The sequence below is a fragment of the Mercenaria mercenaria genome, chromosome 4 (genome assembly GCF_021730395.1).
Source record: "Mercenaria mercenaria strain notata chromosome 4, MADL_Memer_1, whole genome shotgun sequence".
NCBI classification, from domain to species: domain Eukaryota; kingdom Metazoa; phylum Mollusca; class Bivalvia; order Venerida; family Veneridae; genus Mercenaria; species Mercenaria mercenaria.
The window spans coordinates 88,929,415-88,950,870 of NC_069364.1; the positions used below are offsets into that span (position 1 = coordinate 88,929,415).

A 21,456-nucleotide genomic window follows, 5' to 3' on the forward strand; every position below is an offset into this window, starting at 1 on the left:
TTGTCTGGCTCAAAAAGAATTTGATGTTAATTCATGAAACCTTGCACGAGTCTTTAACATGATGTGACCATGCACACTTGGCATTTTCAAGCGTTAATTACAGAGTTACGGCCCTTAAAATAGCCAAAATAGTGGACTTTTTGTTTGTGATGCTCATAGCGCAAAATGTATATGGCCTAGAATAACGAATCCTTTATATAAAGTGTTTGTTGAGGCTATACCCCCTGAAGACTGCAAACATTTAAATTATTTCCCCTTATTTGTGACAAATGTACTAGTTGGGGGCACACTCTGTGTCCTACAGACACATTATTGTTTCTTCATGATATCAATCCGTAAATGATTTTAGTTTATTATTCTAAAACATCAGTCATTCTATTTCTGATTATCATATGACAAAACTAAATCTTTAGTGTTCTTTATTTCTTTAGGGCGCCGAAAAATCTCTGAAGGCTGCATGGTATGCAGAAAATGCGAACAAAATACAGAGAGTGAAATACAGTCACAATCTGACCAGTATTGCGTCAGGTACGTGTTAATTGTTACGTTTATAATGAAAAAAAAGTTGCAGATAATAACAAAAATAAGATTCATTCAAATGTTTAGTAAGGCGTTTGCTATGTGTTATACTTAAATTGATTAAAATGAATGTTGTGCATAAAAATATCTGTTAATGACAAATATTTAAATAAGGCTTCCGATGAAGAATTTGTATTCTGTGCATTAGTTGGCCAGTTTTTATTGAGGGATTGATCGGTATTGACACGGTTTAGTATATATCCATCAAACTGATTGTGGTTAATGGATGATCAAAAAGGGGATTCGTGCACCATCAATATGTTAAAACCTCACAGTGGTGTTTTTTGTCACTGACCATTCCAAGTCGGTGCGACTCTTCCTTCCTTTACTGGTTTGTTTGTCCTCACTGGCTTAACAATTTACATTGGCTATGTATTTTGTATATATTAACATTATTTACCCAACCATAGGGTTTCAGTTCGAGCGTCTGTGTTCTGTGAACGTGACTTTTCAATGAGTGTATAATTTGTGGAACTATTTAATTTTCAGCCGAGATCGAAAGTCCCTAAGTATTCATGTATACAATTACCTGTATTGTGAGATTAATTTTAGTTCTAGCTCCCGGTTGTAATGTCTTCAACTTGTTATATCCTCCTTTGTACACTTGAGGAAGGATCAGGAAGTGTACGTGAAATTACATTATAGTATAACAAAGCAATCCTTTCCCATCCTTTTGCTCACAATTTAAGTAAGTGACAATATGAAAAACGAAGTAATATGAAATGCTCTATAAAAATTTGTAAGAAAATCCTTAAGTCCTGTAACTCCATTTGCATTACATTATGAAAAATTGACGGCCATATTTTCGTCGGTCTTCAGTGTGGAGAGATTTTCCAGTGGCTGAGACTCCTACTAATTGCTTTTGCACATGGCCGATAAACAGTATATGAATTGTTTTTTTCATTTTGAAGGATTACACTCGGATATCGCTGAAATGGCAAGTAGATTATCCTCTGAAGCCGGTGATCATTCCCGAATGAGATACCCGGACATGTTTAGTGGACAGCAGATACCAGCAGACGCATACACAAGAGAAAACGCTGTGAACGTTATACGAATTGCAAAGGAAATAATCAGTGCCGTGTACAGTAAGCATATCAAATGATGAGTGTTTATGTTGCTTCATACATCAAACTGCCTGGCGGAAGGTCGGTGTTAATACACAGGTCTCCAATCTTCTCTACAATGATGCCCGCATTGACTTAGTTGAGGATGAGTTGCTATATATCAGTAGCGGCGTTGTTTTGACACCGAATTTCCACGTTCATGTATACTTTGGTAGTTTAATTAGATATCGGTGCAGGACTTACGTTCATCTCCAACATAATATAGTTCTGAAAAGTTATCTTTATGAGCCATACTTCAGATACGTGTAAAGTTTAGTTTACAGATTACTATTGAAAAACCATACTGCTGAGAAACCATATTGTCATATGTAAATATTTTCAGATTTGTTCGTAAAATTGTCAAACATATGTACATAAAATGTATTGCAGTGAAAATACTGTAGTCTTTACTCTAGTTTTGGATAAAAAGAACGTATATTAAACCTTGGTATGAATTATTTTTGCATGTTTCGGCCTATTAAAATTTGTTTTATGTATGTATTTTTAAAAAAGTTATTTCTAAATCATTTAAGTTGCGTTATTGAAATTAATGTTCATGTTTTATGCATAAATTTTATGATACAATTTGAAAGCGTCTTTTGGGACACACGTTCCTTCTTTTTAAGACACTTTGTCAACACTGTGAAAACGTAGTTTCGCTCATGCGGAAAATTAATTACACACTTTGATTCCATTTTGCTTCGTATCTACTTCTGTTTTGCACTGCATAACGATACCTTAAATGAATATCCAGGCATTTTTAGTTAAAGAGATTAATGTTTTATTTATGCTACTGTACTCAATCAATGAAAGGAAAGAGAAAATATGGTGTTATCGAATTAGTTTAAGATAATTTTATGTATAAATATTTCATACTTAACAACTACGAACATATGGTAATGTTGCACACGTGTTAGCAGATTTTTTTAAAGTTGAAAGGAAAACTGTGGTAACTAATATTAAATAAAGAAGGTGTTGTAGAGTCCGTTCATCACTCGATTTGCTTAAGCCTAGTTTATGATTTAGTAGATTTTTATATACTAGTACATATTCCAATTTCATATAGCAATACGTTCGTCTCTAGTGTAGGTTAATAACGTATGTGTTGTTATACTTTTCAAAATCTGTATTTATATATGCTCGTCACTTGTATATGGTTATGCTGCACATGCTGATGAATTTCTGTAACTATGTATTCCATTTTCAAATTCAAATATGCTCTTTTTCTTGTATATTCTGTTGTTAAGAGTATTGATAGATTTTTTACTTGATGAATTTCATTAACATTTTCACAGTTACATCTGCTCATCTCTAGTGTAACGTATTTGTCGCAAATATTGATAGCTGTTTTCTATATGTACTTTTTCCATTTTCTTTTAGGTATAAGCTCATCTCTTGTATATAGTATGTGTTGCAGCAGTGTTAATAGATTTGTAAAAACATATATATTGAATTCTAATATTTATGATTGTGTCTCTAGTACATAGTTATGTTGTACGTGTTTTTTATATTTTTTTGAAATGTATTTTCCATTTTTGTATTTAGATATGCTTGCCTTCAGTATTTCTACAGTTTTGATAAGCTGTGAGACTGTTTAATTCCGACACCTTTTGCAGATCGCTGAAATGAAAGCAGCTATATAGTACAGTATTGTATATACATGTAGTTTAGTTATTTACATTATGAGATAGGTTGTTTGACTGATATTATGTATAGTCTAGTTGCTTATATTGTGAGATAATTTGTTTGACTGATATTGTATATTGCCGAGTTGCATATATTGTTAGATACTTTGTCTGACTGATATTGTATATTGTCGAGTTGCGTATATTGTTAGATAGTTTGTTTGGCTGATACTGTATATTGTCGAGTTGTGTATATTGTTACGTAGTTGTATATAGACGAGTGTGTATATTGATAGGTAGCTTATGTGAGTGATATTGTATATTGTCTAATTGCGTATTTTGCTAGGTAGTTTTTTGACTGTCATTGTATAAAGTCTAGTTGCGTATTTTGTTAGGTAGCTTATTTGACTGACATTGTATATTATCTAGTTGCGTATATTGTTAGTTAGTTTGTTTAACTGACATTGTATATAGTCGAGTTGCGTATATTGTTTAAGTAGTTTAATTGACTGACATTGTATAAAGTCGAGTTGCGTATATTGTAAGGAAGCTTATTTGATAGACGTTATATATTATGTAATTGCGTATATTGTTAGGTAGTTTGTTTGACTGATATTGTATGTAGTCGAGTTGCGCATATTGTTATGTAGTTTGTTCGACAGCTTTTATATATAGTCGAGAGCGTATATTGTAAGGTAGTTTGTTTTACTGATATTGTATGTAGTCGAGTTGCGTATATTGTTAGACAGTTTGTTCGACTGATATTATATATAGTCGAAAGCGTATATTGTTAGACAGATTGTTCGACTGATATTGTATATAGTCAAGTTGCGTATATTGTTATGTAGTTGGTTTGACTGAAAAAGGTGTATAGCTGGGTGCATATATTGTTAGGTAGTTTGTTTGACTGCTATTGTATATAGTCGAGTTGCGCATATTGTTAGGTAGTTTGTTCGACTGATATTATATATAGTCGAGAGCGTATACTGTTGGGTAGTTTGTTCGACTGATACTGTATATAGTCGAGTTCGTATATTGTTAGGTAGTTTGTTCGACTGATATTTTATATATCCGGACGCGTATATTGTTAGGTAGTCTGTTCGACTGATATTTTATATATCCGGACGCGTATATGTTAGGTAGTTTATCTGACTGATATTGTGTATAGTCAAGTTGCGTATATTGTTAGGTAGTTTGTTCGACTGATATTGTATATAATCAAGTTGCGTATATTGTTAGGTAGTTTGTTTGACTGATATTGTATATAGTGGAGTTGTGTATATTGTTGGGTAGTTTCTTTGACTTATATTTTATATAGACATGTTATGTATATTGATAGGTAGTTTGTTTGACTGATACTGTATATAGCCGGATGCCTTTATTGTTAGACAGTTGCGTATATCAATAGAGTGTTTGTTTGACTTACATTGAATATAGCCTATATGCGTTTATAGTTAGGTCTTTTGTTTGGCTGATATTGTATATAGTTTACTTGCGTTTATAGTTAGGTCTTTTGTTTGACTGATATTGTATATAGTGGAGTTGTGTATATTGTTGGGTAGTTTCTTTGACTTATATTTTATATAGACATGTTATGTATATTGATAGGTAGTTTGTTTGACTGATACTGTATATAGCCGGATGCCTTTATTGTTAGACAGTTGCTTATATCAATAGAGTGTTTGTTTGACTGACATTGAATATAGCCTATATGCGTTTATAGTTAGGTCTTTTGTTTGGCTGATATTGTATATAGTTTACTTGCGTTTATAGTTAGGTCTTTTGTTTGACTGATATTGTATATAGTCGAGTTGCGTATACCATTATGTAGTTTGTTCAAATGATGTTTATATAGTCGAGTGCGTATATTGTTAGATAGTTTGTTCGACTGCTTTTGTATATAGTCCAGTTGCGTATATTGTTATGTAATTTGTTCAAATGGTGTTTATGTCGCCGAGTATTAATATTGTAGGGTAGTTTGTTCGACCGATATTGTATATAGTCAAGTTCGTATATTGTTAGGTAGTTTGTTCGACTGATATTGTATATAGTCAAGTTCGTATATTGTTAGGTAGTTTGTTCGACTGATATTCTATATAATCAGATTCGTATATTGTTAGGTAGTTTGTTCGACTAATACTGTAAATAGTCGAGGGCGTATATTTAAGAAATAATTTATAGCAAAAGAGTGTTTTAACACTTATTTATGCACGATGGGCGGTTATACGTCGGGCGTAATAATTTCACGAGGGCGGAGCCCGAGTGAAATTATTTGTACGACGTGTTACCGCCCGAGTGTATAAATAGTGTTAAAATACGGTTTTGGTATAAATTTTTTCGATTCTAATATGCCCTTAATCTAAAACAGTAGATAAAATATAGTAGCGCTCTTTCTTAGTCGCAACAAAAACAATGACGTCACCGCACGTTAACGTGACGTCATTCTAGCGTATGAGTGTTTTAACAGAGGAAAGCATATTAGAATGTTGTAGGGATAATACATGTTTTTGTGTATTAACATCTGCAGAAGCCCGTGGGATTGTTTGTGACCGAGACCAATACACAAAACAAACGTGTATTGTCGCTATTCTTGCATAAAAAACATTTCACGACGACTAAATGTATTGTTTTCATACGTGATGACTTTACGATTCCGGTACATTTTCTAATTACCATTCTGGTTGTTCTTGGAAACGGTAAACATGTTTTAAATATCCGTATCCAGAGCCCAGAAATAAACAACACCATCAGAAGAACATCCTGAAGGTTTTTTAACGATTTTTTTAATCTCTAGTTATTACAAACATGAAATTACCAAAAATTGTTCATGTAACTTAACAATTTGATGAACAGGAGCACAATTTCAAGAAGAATAACTTTACATTCGAGTTAAACTGTACGGACACATTTGGAGTACGGATGAGTACGAACGTAGTGTCAAGGTTTCAAATTGTTTATATAAATTCTTCTAGAAATTAGATAAAAATATACCGATTGATACTTACCAAAATCATAAATATTGTTCCTAAAAACAAACAATCGTTCTAGTTACGTGCGATTCTTAAACATTCACAGTTACCTACAAAAACTGAAACGACGCCGAGTTCTAAAAGGGGAGTAAACAAGGGAAGAAGCGAGTACGAACATTGTTGGGGGCAGCGCATTTGGCGTTGGTAACTGATACAGCAAAACATTCTGTGGTTTAGATTGCATATTTTATGTTACAAGAAGAGGTTTTTATGAAAGGAACAAGACGCAGATACCAGATGTCAGTCTGCGCAGAAATACATTTACGACCCTGGGAAAGCATTTCAAAAATAAAAATCGGGTATTAACAGCACGTGAATTGCCTTGTTTGCACACGATTTTTCTCCCGTTAATACATGGGCGGATCCAGTGAAAAAAGTAGTTTTTATGCAAGAATAGTAGTTTGTTCGACTGATATTGTATATAGCCGGGTGCGTATATTGTTAGGTAGTTTGTTTGACCGATATAATATATAGCCGGAGTTGCGTATATCAGTAGAGTGTTTGTTTGACTGATATTGTATATAGTCTTGTTGCGTATATTCTCAGCTAGCTTGTTTAAATGCTGGTTGCATACTTTGTTAGATAATTTGTTTGATTGACACTGTATATAATTTCATTTTGCTGAAATTTCCTTTTTCCCGAGCATGTATTAAATTTGGTACGTGTTCTTTAATTGTATGTGCTTACAGTTTTGGACACAATTAAATTTTAATGTAGACGAATTACGCAGTGAGACACCAGTGAGTATCAGGATTTCCTGTTCTTTATTTGTTTCGTAGCGATTTTTGAGTTTGTTTTGTGAAGATAAAGCTTTTTTAAAGTTGGAAAATGTCGTTCATTTTGAAGCATTTTTAAGGTCTTGTCTTATCGTGAACATTTAAATATGCAAAACATTTTTTACTGTTTTAAAAATTGAATTAAAGTTATGTTTAAAATAAGAGTTGTGTATATTTGGCCTCCTTGGCCGAGTGGTTAAGATTGCTGACCAGCTCACCGCTGCGGGCTCGAAACTGCGCTTTAGGGGTAGACTTTTTATGTCAGAAAGCTTAAATTTGATGAACATTTCTAGAACGTTTTATAATGTATATTGTTAGGCTCATTTCTGGTTAATTACTGAAGTTTACGTTGGCCAACAGTTGTCGAACTTTGTCTGATGGTTGCATTTTGTACTGGTTCTGTGGTCAGTTTGTCGGTGGTCAAAGTCACAGTGACACCGAGACTGAAAACAGTTTGTGATCAATAACCAGAGAACACTTGTTCATACTAATTAATGAATCAGTGTGTCAAAGGTCAATGTCACAATGACTTCGAGACAAAACGCTTTGCGATCAATAACTAGAGAACTCACCATTAGGAAAGTATCCTATCGTTAGTTGATGACGCACTGTTTGAAGGTTCCATAAGCCAAACATTAAGTTCACAGCATATTTGAGACTGAATATTTCACACCCAGTTGCCTGATGTCACCTTTTAACAAATGTCATGGGAACATGTAATGCAATCTTATTCACTTAGCAGGGTACTACAACTTTATGTACATAAAAGACTTGATAATTTTGACATGCGTTAATGCATCTTAGTACTATTTTCAGGAACATATGCATGTATACAAACAGTATTTAGATACATGTATGTTGTTTCAAATAGTTTATGGATTGCTAAGCTGTTTGTTCTTATTTATATTTATGTGTTATATCTTATGTTTTTCTGTGGTTAACTGTAATAAAACAATGGATTATAGTTCGATAAATTCACTAATTCAAACGGTGAATTTAACAAATACATGTATAACTTCAGTGTTACAGCTGTACACTTGAATGTGGAACAAAATGTAGATTGTAGACTGTGATTGTAGATGCTGTGAAATTCTTATACCTTCTATATGTGATGTCTAATCGTGTAAATGGGGTATCCATGGGTTTCCAAATTACTCATGGGTTCATTTTTAACTGAACTACCATTAAAATGCATGAAATAAAAGATGCGGGTTGAAAAATCAAAATTTATTTCTTTTTATAGACACAGTACATGATATTTTTTCAAATACATGAAAATATTGCGCTAGGCTTTCTCTTGAAAAATATAGTTTGATCTTCCCCGGGATCTTCCCCGGAGTTTTTCTTTTAGAAATATACACTCGTTCTGTTCTAGTGTATTTTTATCACACAAAAAAAGATAATAATAGATGAATAATATTTTTGGTATAATGCTATTGTAATGTTTAAAATGTTAATTTGTCTTTGTTTAAGTTACAATATTTTACCGCACTTTTTGTGAAGTCATAACTCGGGAGTTATATTGCAGTTGTTATAATATTAAAAGAGGAAAGTACAAAACATCATCAGATAGTTTAAAACGGATTGAAATGTTGGAAATATCAAAAATCATAAATCAGAATTATCTAAGCTGATTTATGTTAGTAAAATATTACCACAGCTAAATTCTTACATCAATTTTTACTGAGTGACTTCCGCAGTAGATATGTTTAAACATATTTTCAGACTACACAAATGTTTTCACGTGTTAGTGCCTATTTTGGATGCAAGGAATGTTTATTTTTACATCTGAGTTATTCTATGGCCGACAACCTAAGATTACTGTGCTGGTGATTGTATTGTACAGGTCATACGTCGTAGTGCAAAGACAAAAGTGGTGTCTAAATCGTTTTAGTATTATATTATTGCTGCATATATGTTACTAAGACGTTTGTAGTTAAACAGTACAATGTTTATTACAATACGTAAATTTTAGTTAAAATGTATCATTTATGTTTCATACTTGTAGCATAAATTGATGCATACAATTTATATTTCGTCTATGAAACTGCATGTTATGCGCATGCATTTTGTCGATGGTATTTGTTAAGATCAAATAGAATTATGCAGAATTAAAAACAAAAACAAATTGAAAGTGTGTTGTCTTTTTACTTAAGTATAAACTGAATGTCGTTTAAAAACATTAGTGCGACCGACATTTTTCTAACAGTTTTTAGCTCACCAGTCACGAAGCGACAAGGTGAGCTATTGTGACCGCTTGATGTCCGTCGTCCGTCGTGCGTCAACAATTTATAAAAAAATCTTCTTCTTGAAAACCACTGGGCAGAATTACACCAAACTTCACAGGAATGATCCTTGGGTGGCCCCCTTTCAAAATTGTTCAAAGAATTGAATTCCATGCAGAACTCTACTGCAAAAACTTTAAAAATCTTCTAGTCCAAAACCACATGGCCTAGGGTTTTGATATCTGGTGTGTAGCATCATCTAGTAGTCCTCTACCAAAATTGTTCAAATTATCCCCCTAGGGTCAAATATGGCCCCGCCCCGGGGTCACATGGTTTATATAGACTTATATAGGGAAAACTTTGAAAATCTTCTTGTACAAAACCACATGGTCTAGGGCTTTGATATTTGGTATGCAGCTTCATCTAGTGGTCCTCTACCAAAATTGTTCAAATTATCCCCCTAGGGTCAAATATGGCCCCGCCCCGGGGTCACATGGTTTATATAGTCTTATATAGGGAAAACTTTGAAAATCTTCTTGTACAAAACCACATGGCCTAGGACTTTGATATTTGGTATGTAGCATCATCTAGTGGTCCTCTACCAAGATTATTCAAATTATCCCCCTAGGGTCAAATATGGCCCCGCCCCGGCGGTCCCAAGTTTTACATATACTTATGTAGGAAAAAATGTTTAAAAATCTTCTTGTCTGAAACCACAACACTTAGACCTTTGATATTTGGTTTGTAGCATTGTCTCATGGTCCTAACCAAAATTGTTCAAATTGAACCCCTTGGGTGAAAAGAGGCCCTGCCCTGAGGGTCCCAAGTTTTATATAGACTTATATAGGAAAAAGCTTTAAAAATCTTCTTGTCTGAAACCATACGACCTAGGCTTTTGATATTTGGTATGCTGCATTGTCTAGTAGTCCTCTACCAAAATTGTTCAAATTATGCTCCTGGGGTTAAAAGAGGCCCCGCCCTGGGGTCACTTAGTTATTATGTTAGTTATATAGGAAAAATACTTAAAAAATCATCTGATCCTATTTCCAAGACTGTTTAATTATAATTACCTGATGACCCCAAGTAATATGATGTCACTTGACTGTGACCTTGACCTACTGACCTACTTTCTTGTTTTTTTATGATACAGCCTTGAAATTTTGATGACATACACAGTTTTGCACACAAATCGTAAAACTGAATTTCATTGACCATGAATGTGACCTACTGACTTTCTTAATATTTTATCATCAGTTTGACATTTGAAACATGTAGCTCATATTACTCAGGTGAGCGATCCAGGGTCATCATGACCCTCTTGTTTGTAGAGAAAGCATGACAAATGTCAGATCATGCCTGAAACTTTTTTTTCAATTTCAACTTAATCAGAGATTAAAGATGGCCTCCGAAGTGTCTGTAGTTATATGAATGCGCTGTCTGAATGCAAATAATGCAGTTTTCTATGGTCCTGGGGAAATCATGAAAATCAGTTCTCATACGATCATAAGAAAATCATGTAAAATAACTACAGTATGATTTCATTAAACTGTACCAAATCCTTTATAAAGAGTATTTCATTAATATTGACTCTCGGCACATACTGGAATATGTAAGGAGTAGTGGAGTAATTCAGTCAAGATGTGATGAAGCATCACAAATCATTACGAAAATAATCATTTTTGTACGCCCGAAGGGACGTATTCTGTGATTGTCTGTAGGTACATACGTCTGTTCGTCTGTTTGCAATTTCGTTTACACTAAATAACTTGAGAATGCTTGACCGTCAGTTATAAAACCGAGTCCGCTTGTTATCTTGAAAACCCCTTTTTCTAAGATCCTCAAACTTGTAAGCAGACTGCCTATAGGCAGTGAATTATTATGACTCCCACACCACTGTGATGGGAGACATATTGATGTACTCCTGTCTGTGTGTGTGTGCGTGCGTGCGTGCGTGCGTGCGTATGTGTCTGTGTCTGTCTGTCTGTCACAAATCTTGTCCGCACTCTTAAGTCAAACATTTCTCATCCGATCTTCACCAAACTTGAACAAAATGTGTTTGCCATTAAGTCCTCGGCCAAGTTCGATAACTAGCCAAATCGGCCCAGGCACTTCAGAAGTATGGCGCTTGAATTACCGAAAAATACTGATGCCAGTGATACAGGTCTTGGTACATGGTTGACTCAGATACATAATGGGGAAGAAATGCCAATCTAGATGATTAGGCAGTTGTGGGAGACATGCGCTTTTCTCAAAAGCAGCTCTAGTTTCTCTTTGATATCAGCTGATTAACATAAAGATCACTGCCATTGTGATAGTACAAAAACTGTTTCCGTTCAAGGTCTTAAGATGTCCTTAACCTGTGATCCTAAAACCTGTCAGGCATATTGCCAAATGGCAGTGCATAAACTCTCGGAGGTCAAAGGTCCAAGTCACTGTGACTGTTAGTATAAAAATGCTTTAGAAGGCATTGACCAATGATCCTCAAGCTTGATAGTCATATCTCCATGGGCACTGCACTGCATTGTCTTCATTGATTTTAAGGTGAGGTCAAGGTCACAATCATTGTATGAACGGAAATTCCTCTTACTTGTCAGGTATATTGTCCATGAGCAGTGGATGACCCTATTGAGTGTTAGCAAATAAAAAGGCTTTTATGTCAATATGAACTGCGATCCTCACCCTTTGTGAGCACGCAGCTTGTCCATATTGATTTTGATGTCAAAGGTTAAAGTCGTAGGGCTAGTAAGTACAAAACGTTTTCGCTCAATAGTTTAAGCATGATGTAACATGCAGTCATATTGGCATGGCACATTGCTCGTGGGCGATGAATAACACCAAGTGATTTGGAAGTTAGTGGATCTTAAAGCTCCATGCCCACAGTTTAGGTGAAATTTTTCAACATGTTCATTTCCACCAAGTTTGGCCTATATGAAACTGAAAAATAATAAAGTGGGTAAAAATGCAAGAAGAAGGTAAATGTTATGCATTATTTCAAACGTGTTGCAACGGTTTACTACCTTCTTGCACAATATTTTTGCTTATTTATTAGAATATCTTGCAAAAATATTATGTCAATAAGTTTGTACCGCTAGTTACTTTCGGAGTACTCGCCTTTCATGGATTTCGGAGAAAAATTAGTTTTCGCCTAAAATGTATGAATTAGAGCGTAATGTGAATAAAACCCACGCACCCTTCTTGATTTTGATTTTGAAGCTTCGTAGTCAAAAGTCATATGGTAATCAGATGGGCATACATGTATTATGATGGTATTGATAATCCATCCGTTTGTTTTCATTTTTGTGTTCCCACTTAATTGCTTCGGAATGCTTTGACCTATGCTTCTAAAACTTGGTAGGCGCACTGCTTTGGCTTAATATTTACCGCATATCGGTGCTCTCGTTTTCATTTCTTGCATATCAGTGCGTAAACCGATTATTTCACTCACAGAATGTAGTTTATATAGATGCTTATATGGCATTTTCGTACTTTATTTCAATTATTTTTCTCATTATCAGCGACTAAATAAAACTGGAAACAACTGCAACTAGCTTTATGTATTTTTATTTTAGCATGACGTAATTAGTTATACGTGTGGCTCAGTGTCAATACTGAGAGGAATGGATTTATAAATAAAACGGTTACGCATTTCATTATTTTCATATACTAACTTACATTATTTAGGTGGCGACTGATGTGTCAGGTAAAATATAAGATAAGAAGTCCGAGCTTTTTCCCAAATTGTCCCGGGTATTAGAGCCTTTTATTCTACAAGGCGTTACGTTCTTGCGGCATCATAAAATGTCAAAACGGTCATTTTTGAATTTCAGACTAGAAATAAGCAGGTAAATGATACTCAGCATTTTATCACTGGATCGTGAAAATTAAAAAACAGTAATGCCCTATTTACAATCAGTTATATAATTTTGCGAGAAAAAAATGCATGGCCTAAGTTATTTAAAACATATAAGATAACAGAAAATATAATGCAAAAATAAATATTGTTCCCAAGTTAATGCATCTACAAGCATAATCAGTTTTAATACATGTATAGATTACACCTGTACAATTTTAAATACATATTATACTGTTTAGAATAGTTTCAGTTATACCCGCAATCTGTTTTTATTCTATAGTACAACTAAAATGAATTTCAATCAATGAATAAAGCGCACTTTTTGAGCAATTTTAAGCCATGTTACATCACATGACTGACTGTTTTTCATAAAGTCGTCAAGCTAATGATGGCGGTTTTTCATAAATTCGTCAAGCTAATGATGGCAGTTTTTCATAAATTCGTCAAAATTGTGTTGACAGTTTTTCGAAAAGTCGTCAAGCTAATGACGAAACTGCTTCAGTCATTTTATTTTTATCCTTCAAGTTATATATATTGCAGAGTCCTGTGTTAACGTCATTTGTCTAAAACATTTAGCACCATATCGTTTTGAACTGTTCATCAACTCTGGTTCAATAATAAGGCATTTCTGTTATTATGACGAAAGCTTTGCTCCACTCCTTATATTTTTATGGTACATTTTTCGCTCTAATTTGTCCCAATCCTCCGCTTCGTAAACATTACTTTTAGAACGTTTGTCTTTGCCAACAAATGCCTTGTTATCCACACCATTCTCTTTCTGTAAAGACATAATATAAGCATTAATAAGACCAAAGATCATGTAGGAATAGCCACCCAGATTCAAAGAGCGCAGCCTCCCAGAGACAAACCTACATCCTATATGTGTCATTGATTGACATGTAGACAAAATACATGGCCACATAAAAACAATGGAAGAAACAAATAATGGAGCACCGCTGATACCGCCTAGAAATGGTCGGTGACATAAACGCCAATGAGTTTCGAATAGGCTTTATACACTTTCTGTATTCATATTAGAGAACATGAGTTTGGTAATTATGAAGAATAAAACTATGCACTAAGATATAAGGTTTACTCACCAGATCTGAAGATCGCCGCTGTGGTTGTTTTACATCCTACAATTAACAAAATGTAAGTAAACCAGAAATGGCTAAAATTTAGCAAAGAAAAACACAAATGAAGCAAGAGCTCGTAGAACACGAAATGCCTCCCCCTCTCCCCCACTTGATGCATTCAGTAACTGCATAAGGAACAGAAATTATTTGGTCATTGTGCACTGGACGTTTGACGTACTGAAGTGACCTCCGTATCAAATGTGATATTAGAGCAAAATATTCTCTAGTTAATTGGCAATAAATGTTTTACTGTTCTGGATAAAAGTGACCTTGATCTTTGACCTACTGATCTCAAAATCAATAGGGATCATCTGCTGGTCATGATCAACCTACCTATAAAGTTTCGTGATCCTAGGCCCAAGCGTTCTTATCGTCGGAAACGGTTTAACTGTTTCGGGTCACTGTGACCTGGACCTTTAACCTACTGACCTCAAAATCAATAGGAGTCATCTGCTGGTCATGAACAACCTCCCTAATAAGTTTTGTGATACTAGGCCCAAGCGTTCCAAGCGTCCCGGAAACGGTTTAACTATTCCGGGTCACGGTGACCTTGACCTTTGATCTACTAATCTCAAAATCAATAGGGGTTATTTTCTGGTAATAATCAACCCCCCTAAAAAGTTTCGTGATTCTACACCTAAGCCTTCTCAAGTTATTGTCCGGAAACTGTTTAACTGTTCCGGGTCAATGTACCCATGACATTTGACCAACTAATTTCAAGATCAATAGAGGTCATTTGCTAGTCATGATCAACCTCCCTTCCAAATTTCATGATCCTAGGCCTGAGCGTTCTTGAGTTATCATCCGGAAACCGATTGATCTACGGACCGACTAATCAGCAAAACAATAGAACTCTCCTTCTTTGGAGGGGGCATACCTATAAGTATATTAATATTCATCATTGGAAAACAGTGAAACAGTGAATTTTATGCGCCTTACTACATGAATTGATATGCTACTCTATTTCGGACTGCAAGGCAATACCGATTTATAATAGGCATTAGTTCTTAAGAATCCCTATCTCCCACCCCCTTTGCTTGTTTTTATTTACTCTGCCATTGATGTATTCTTTCACACGTTGAAGTTTCACATGCTAATTATCGTATGGTATAGTGAATAAAAACATTTTATGTTTATAGTCATATTTATTGCATAACTCCTTATAGAATTCCCCATTCATAGTTTAAGCTATTGAGCGGTCTATAGTTCAAGACAGTTTTGAGCTTAAGTCAAGACATTGACCGGCAAGACGTTTAGGAACTATATCATACCGTTCTTCAGTAAAGGTGTGCAAATTATCCCAAACAGTAAAAACATCATGTCCCGGGCTAAAAAACTGACACCATTTTGCAGACAGACATATATACAGCTTGTAGGAAATATTGTACTGAAAGAGCGTAGATTGAGTAAGTTTTTTATAACAAACGTATCCCATTTTTTACAGTCCTTAACACTTTGATTAAAGTATTAACATCAAATGCATGTTGGGGAATATCAGCCTAAATGTTTACTAAGACGAGTATGTTTTCTATGTTTAACAAAACCTTTGAGAGACTCCTCGACTGCTTCCTGAAGTCAGAACTGAAAGTTTGCAAACTTTTCCTTCGTTCATTTCTCTTCTTTATAGCATCTCGAATCTAAAATATATATTTTGAATCACTATTCATCAATCTAAACAAAAGTGAAGTCTATGCAGAAAAGACTTGTTTGCGGTATACTGCAGTACACTATACTAAAAATGAATAATTCTTACTCATTTTGTAACCTTATCATTTTTTGTTTTGGCTTTAACAGCTTTCAAATATCTATAAACAATAGTTTATCTCTAATGAATAGACTCAATTAAACCGGAACCGATGCTAGTTCGCTTTGTTGTGTTTAATGCTTCCAATATATCATCAAATGTATTTTAATATAGTTAGGATTACTTTAAAACAAGAGGGCCAAGATGGCCCTAGGTCGCCCAACTGAGAAAAACACCATAACAGTGTAAACATGTTTGACCTAGTGATTTCATGGAAAAAAATATTCTGACCAATTATCATTAAAATTGGAGCAAAAATCTTGAGTATAAATAAGTATTTTCTTTGATTTCACCTAGTGACCTAGTTTTTGACCCCAGATGACCCATTTTCGAACTTGACTTAGACTTCATCAAGGCTATCATTCTGACTAAATTCCATGAAGATCAATTGAAAAATACAGCCTCTATCGCATACACAACGTTTTTCTTTGATTTGACCTAGTGACCTAGTTTCTGACCCCAGACTATCCATATTCAAACTTGACCTAGATTTTATCATGGCAACCATTCTGACCAGATTTTATAAAAATCCAGTGTAAAATGTAGCCCCTAATGCATACACAAGGTTTTTCCTTGATTTGACCTAGTGACCTAGGTTTTAAACCCAGATGACCCATATTCGAACTGGACCTAGATTTCATCAAGGCTATCATTCTGACAAACTTTCATTTAGATCATTTGAAAAAAATTAGCCTCTATCGCATACACAAGGTTTTTCTTTGATTTAACCTAGTGACCTACTTTTTGACCCAGATGACCAATATTCGAACTTTCATCAAGGCAAACATTCTGACCAAATTTCATGAAGATCAATTGAAAAATACAGCCTCTACTGCATACAGAAGGGTTTTCTTAGATTTGACCTAGTGACCTATTTTTTGACTCAAGATGACCCATAATCAAACTTGTCGTAGATTTTATCAAGACAATCATTCTGACCAAATTACACGAAGATTAATTGAAAAATACAGCCTCTATGGCAATACAAGGTTTTTATTTGATTTGACCTAGTGACCTACTTTTTGACCCAAGATAACCCATATTCAAATTTGACCTAGATTTTATCAAGGCAATTATTCTGACTTAATTTCAGGAAGATCAATTGAAAAATGTCGCCTCTATCGCATACACAAAGTTTTTCTTTGATTTGACCTAGTGACCTAATTTTTCAACCCAGATAACCCATATTCAAATTTGAACTAGATTTCATCAATGCAATCATTCTCACCAAATTTCATGAAGATCAATTGAAAAATACAGCCTCTATCGCATACACAAGGTTTTTCTTTGATTTGACCTAGTGACCTAGTTTTTGACCCCAGATGACCCATTTTCGAACTTGACTTAGACTTCATCAAGGCTATCATTCTGACTAAATTCCATGAAGATCAATTGAAAAATACAGCCTCTATCGCATACACAACGTTTTTCTTTGATTTGACCTAGTGACCTAGTTTCTGACCCCAGACTATCCATATTCAAACTTGACCTAGATTTTATCATGGCAACCATTCTGACCAGATTTTATAAAAATCCAGTGTAAAATGTAGCCCCTAATGCATACACAAGGTTTTTCCTTGATTTGACCTAGTGACCTAGGTTTTAAACCCAGATGACCCATATTCGAACTGGACCTAGATTTCATCAAGGCTATCATTCTGACAAACTTTCATTTAGATCATTTGAAAAAAATTAGCCTCTATCGCATACACAAGGTTTTTCTTTGATTTAACCTAGTGACCTACTTTTTGACCCAGATGACCAATATTCGAACTTTCATCAAGGCAAACATTCTGACCAAATTTCATGAAGATCAATTGAAAAATACAGCCTCTACTGCATACAGAAGGGTTTTCTTAGATTTGACCTAGTGACCTATTTTTTGACTCAAGATGACCCATAATCAAACTTGTCGTAGATTTTATCAAGACAATCATTCTGACCAAATTACACGAAGATTAATTGAAAAATACAGCCTCTATGGCAATACAAGGTTTTTATTTGATTTGACCTAGTGACCTACTTTTTGACCCAAGATAACCCATATTCAAATTTGACCTAGATTTTATCAAGGCAATTATTCTGACTTAATTTCAGGAAGATCAATTGAAAAATGTCGCCTCTATCGCATACACAAAGTTTTTCTTTGATTTGACCTAGTGACCTAATTTTTCAACCCAGATAACCCATATTCAAATTTGAACTAGATTTCATCAATGCAATCATTCTCACCAAATTTCATGAAGATCAATTGAAAAATACAGCCTCTATCGCATACACAAGGTTTTTCTTTGATTTGACCTAGAGACCTACTTTTTGACCCCAGATGACCCATTTTCAAATCCAGCCTAGATTTCATAAAGATTATCATTTTTACTTAATTTCAGGAAGATCAATTGAAAAATACAGCCTCTATCGCATATACTAGCTTTTCCTTTGATTTGACCTTGTGACCTACTTTTTGACTCCAGATAACCCATATTCGAACTTAACTTAGATTTCATCAAGGCAATCATTCTGACTAAAATGTATGAAGATTAATTGAAAAATAAAGCCTCTACCGCATACACAAGGTTTTTCTTTGATTTGACCTAGTGACCTAGTTTTTGATCCCAGATGACCCCTTTTCAAACTCGACCTAGATTTCATCAAGGCAATCATTCTGACCAAAATTCATGAAGATTAATTGAAAAATACAGCCTCTATCGCATACACAAGGTTTTTCTTTGATTTGACCTAGTGACCTAGTTTTTGACCCAGATGATCCATTTTCAAACTTAGCCTAGATTTTATCAAGGTAATCATTCCGACCAAAATTCATGAAGATCAGTTGAAAAATACAGCCTCTTTCGCATACACAAGCTAAATGTTGACAGACGACGGACGACGGACGCCGGACATCGAGCGACCAGAAAAACTCACCTGAGCATTGCTCAGGTGAGCTAAAAAGGAGGATTTAATAAAACCCAGGAAACATAACTACTGAATCTGACAGAAGTGCAAAGTTGAAGAAAAACAAAAGCAGTAGTCTGAACAGACAAGAACTGCATGGCCGTCTAAGACAGACAGACAAATATGACGTTTGCGACACATGTAGTACACGTGCTTTTCTCAAGCTTGAAACAAAGATTTGTAAACGATAGACAAGCTAAGCAAACCATATCCTACCTGTCGGTTGAAGACACAATGGAACAGGAAAATGAACAAACCCTGAAATGATATGGCAGCAATATATTCTTTAATGAATACTTAGACTTTCGGTAACGCACATGTTTGATAAACAGTTACTGACTTTCCGCTATAATGCGCTGTCGTGATAAAGATACTGAGGGCTTTCAGAAAAGTTTGGCATTGATAAAACATTGCCATTTCTGTCTTTACATATTTCTATAAAATATTTAATATTATCACATAGTTACAGATCTATAATCATAGTATTTTACACTCTATTGTACACCCTGTAGAGCGGCGTTTTTAAGGAGTACTTAAAAATTCCAATAAAAGTATAGTATGTTAAAGCGCAATTAATTGGTATATGAATAAATTCCTGTACATTATAAAAAGGCTGGAGACGCCAAGAAAGTTAAAAAGTATTTATTTACAAGTTGATCATGTGATTTCAATCTTAACAAATGTCCTTTGTCCGTTCTATCGGATACATCTTAATCAGTTGATATGTTGGTAGTCAGGAGCAATGGGAATCTTTAGATAATAGTGGAAAAGTGGAAAAATTAACGACGTGGAAATGTTCGTGATTTTCGCGAAAATGCAAGAAATTCGATAAAATATCAGTTTACGTGTACACTAACTTTCCATTTTCGCAATTTTAGTCAAGTAAAGATAAACAAACTTAGCTTTGGCACATCAGTTTTAAGCGATTCACGAATATTTCCGCTCGCGAAACGTCTTGAATGGGCAGTTCGCGAAATTTTTGACCCGCATATATATCCACTTATACAGTACGTCATTTCAAAGTGGAATTGTTGTTTAACAATACTGGTACAAAGTGTTGGAACTCAGGGTATGTGACCCACTGCTCCTAACAACTATAAAAATACCGCCAAGCCGAACAAATAAATGTTTTTGAAAGAGTACAGTACCTGTAATGTGTTTAATATACAGAATAGATACTGGAGAAAAAACATTGTGCTGTTAACGGATAAAATCCCGAACACCCATGTTAGACCCATCAGCGGAAGTAAAACACACAGACTTCGAAGACCTGTCCTGCAAATGGTAAATAATTTAATGTGTTTTTATATAAACTAGAGCTGCTTTTGAGATCTCAACTGCCTTATCAGACTTTCAGTGCTTTGATTATAAAAAAAAAAACAAGTTTTTTTCAAGGGCCATAATTTCGAAGTACCTGGGCTGATTTGGCTATATATGGAACTTGGCCGAGGACTTATTGACAAACACACAGACAGGAGTGAATCAATATATCTCCCACACCACTGTGTGCTGGGAGACATAATTCTGAAACAGTGCTTTGTGATATTTCTTAGGTAGTCTGTTTTGATACGGGTTAAGCGTTGAATACGTGTGTGAAAGTAAAATTGGTAGCCACACTCAAATGTAGTAGAAATGAAAAAAATCATCATAATAATTATATTAATTATTTGACAAAGATGTATACATTCGCAGGGACATAACAAAAGAAGCAAAAGTAAAAATACCGATGAAAAATGCTGATTTTGGTTTCAAAAAACAATCCATTTAAAAGGAAAACTGCATAAAACTAAAAGAGAAACTTGTGTAAGCTTTTGTTCTTTGCTTAACTGGCAGTGTTGGAAAGAAGAGTTTACTCGCAAACAATATACAATCATTCTATGTACGCTGGTATTGCTTTACTCATATTTTTAAAACAAACATATTCACTATATGTATCATATATATTTGAAAAGAAGATTGAAATCAGATGAAACTTACTTTATTTTTGTCTTTGAAGTCTTGGACTTGAGCACTGCTGAGGAGGCCATCTTTTTAAAAACGACCAAGATAACTATAAAGTTAACCTGAAATTTACAAAGTTAAAGTCAAACAGCACTGTCCCAAAAACATTATGACCCAATAATATTGTGTCACTTTCAAATTAAGCGCTAAATGGATAACGTGTAATTTAAACAGATTCCACAAGTACACTTCAAAGCTTATTGTCCTTTATAGAAACTTTTGTTATTCAACCGCAGACATAACGTGACAATAATGAATACGTACATGCATTTCAAATACAAACATTGTGAGAAATTAGTGAAGATGCGTGTATGCAAAATTTTCGATTATTCCAATACCACAACACCCCCCCCCCCCCCCCCAAAAAAAA

The 21,456-nt window shown here is 34.5% G+C and overlaps 2 protein-coding genes across 3 annotated transcripts in view; one reads left to right on the plus strand and one right to left on the minus strand.

Moving 5' to 3' along the window:
* LOC123552396 (sacsin-like) overlaps positions 1 to 9,249 on the plus strand; it is a 51,062-nt gene extending 41,813 nt beyond the window's left edge. The window contains exons 8-9 of the mRNA XM_053541910.1: positions 432 to 528; positions 1,491 to 9,249. Of these exons, the coding sequence (XP_053397885.1) occupies positions 432 to 528; positions 1,491 to 1,684 (291 nt within the window). The 3' untranslated portion in view covers positions 1,685 to 9,249. The remainder of the gene's footprint in view (positions 1 to 431; positions 529 to 1,490) is intronic.
* Positions 8,506 to 21,456, minus strand: part of LOC123552397 (adhesion G protein-coupled receptor B1-like) — a 63,828-nt gene continuing 50,877 nt past the window's right edge. Inside the window, exons 26-31 of one of the 2 annotated variants that reach the window (XM_053541911.1) lie at positions 21,063 to 21,148; positions 20,234 to 20,360; positions 19,302 to 19,343; positions 15,874 to 15,966; positions 14,294 to 14,329; positions 8,506 to 13,971 (exon numbers count right to left, since the gene is read on the minus strand). In XM_053541911.1, the coding sequence (XP_053397886.1) occupies positions 13,828 to 13,971; positions 14,294 to 14,329; positions 15,874 to 15,966; positions 19,302 to 19,343; positions 20,234 to 20,360; positions 21,063 to 21,148 (528 nt within the window). In that variant the 3' untranslated portion in view covers positions 8,506 to 13,827. Of the gene's footprint in view, positions 13,972 to 14,293; positions 14,330 to 15,873; positions 15,967 to 19,301; positions 19,344 to 20,233; positions 20,361 to 21,062; positions 21,149 to 21,456 lie in introns of those variants that run through there. The other variant, XR_008370720.1, reaches the window with a different exon arrangement.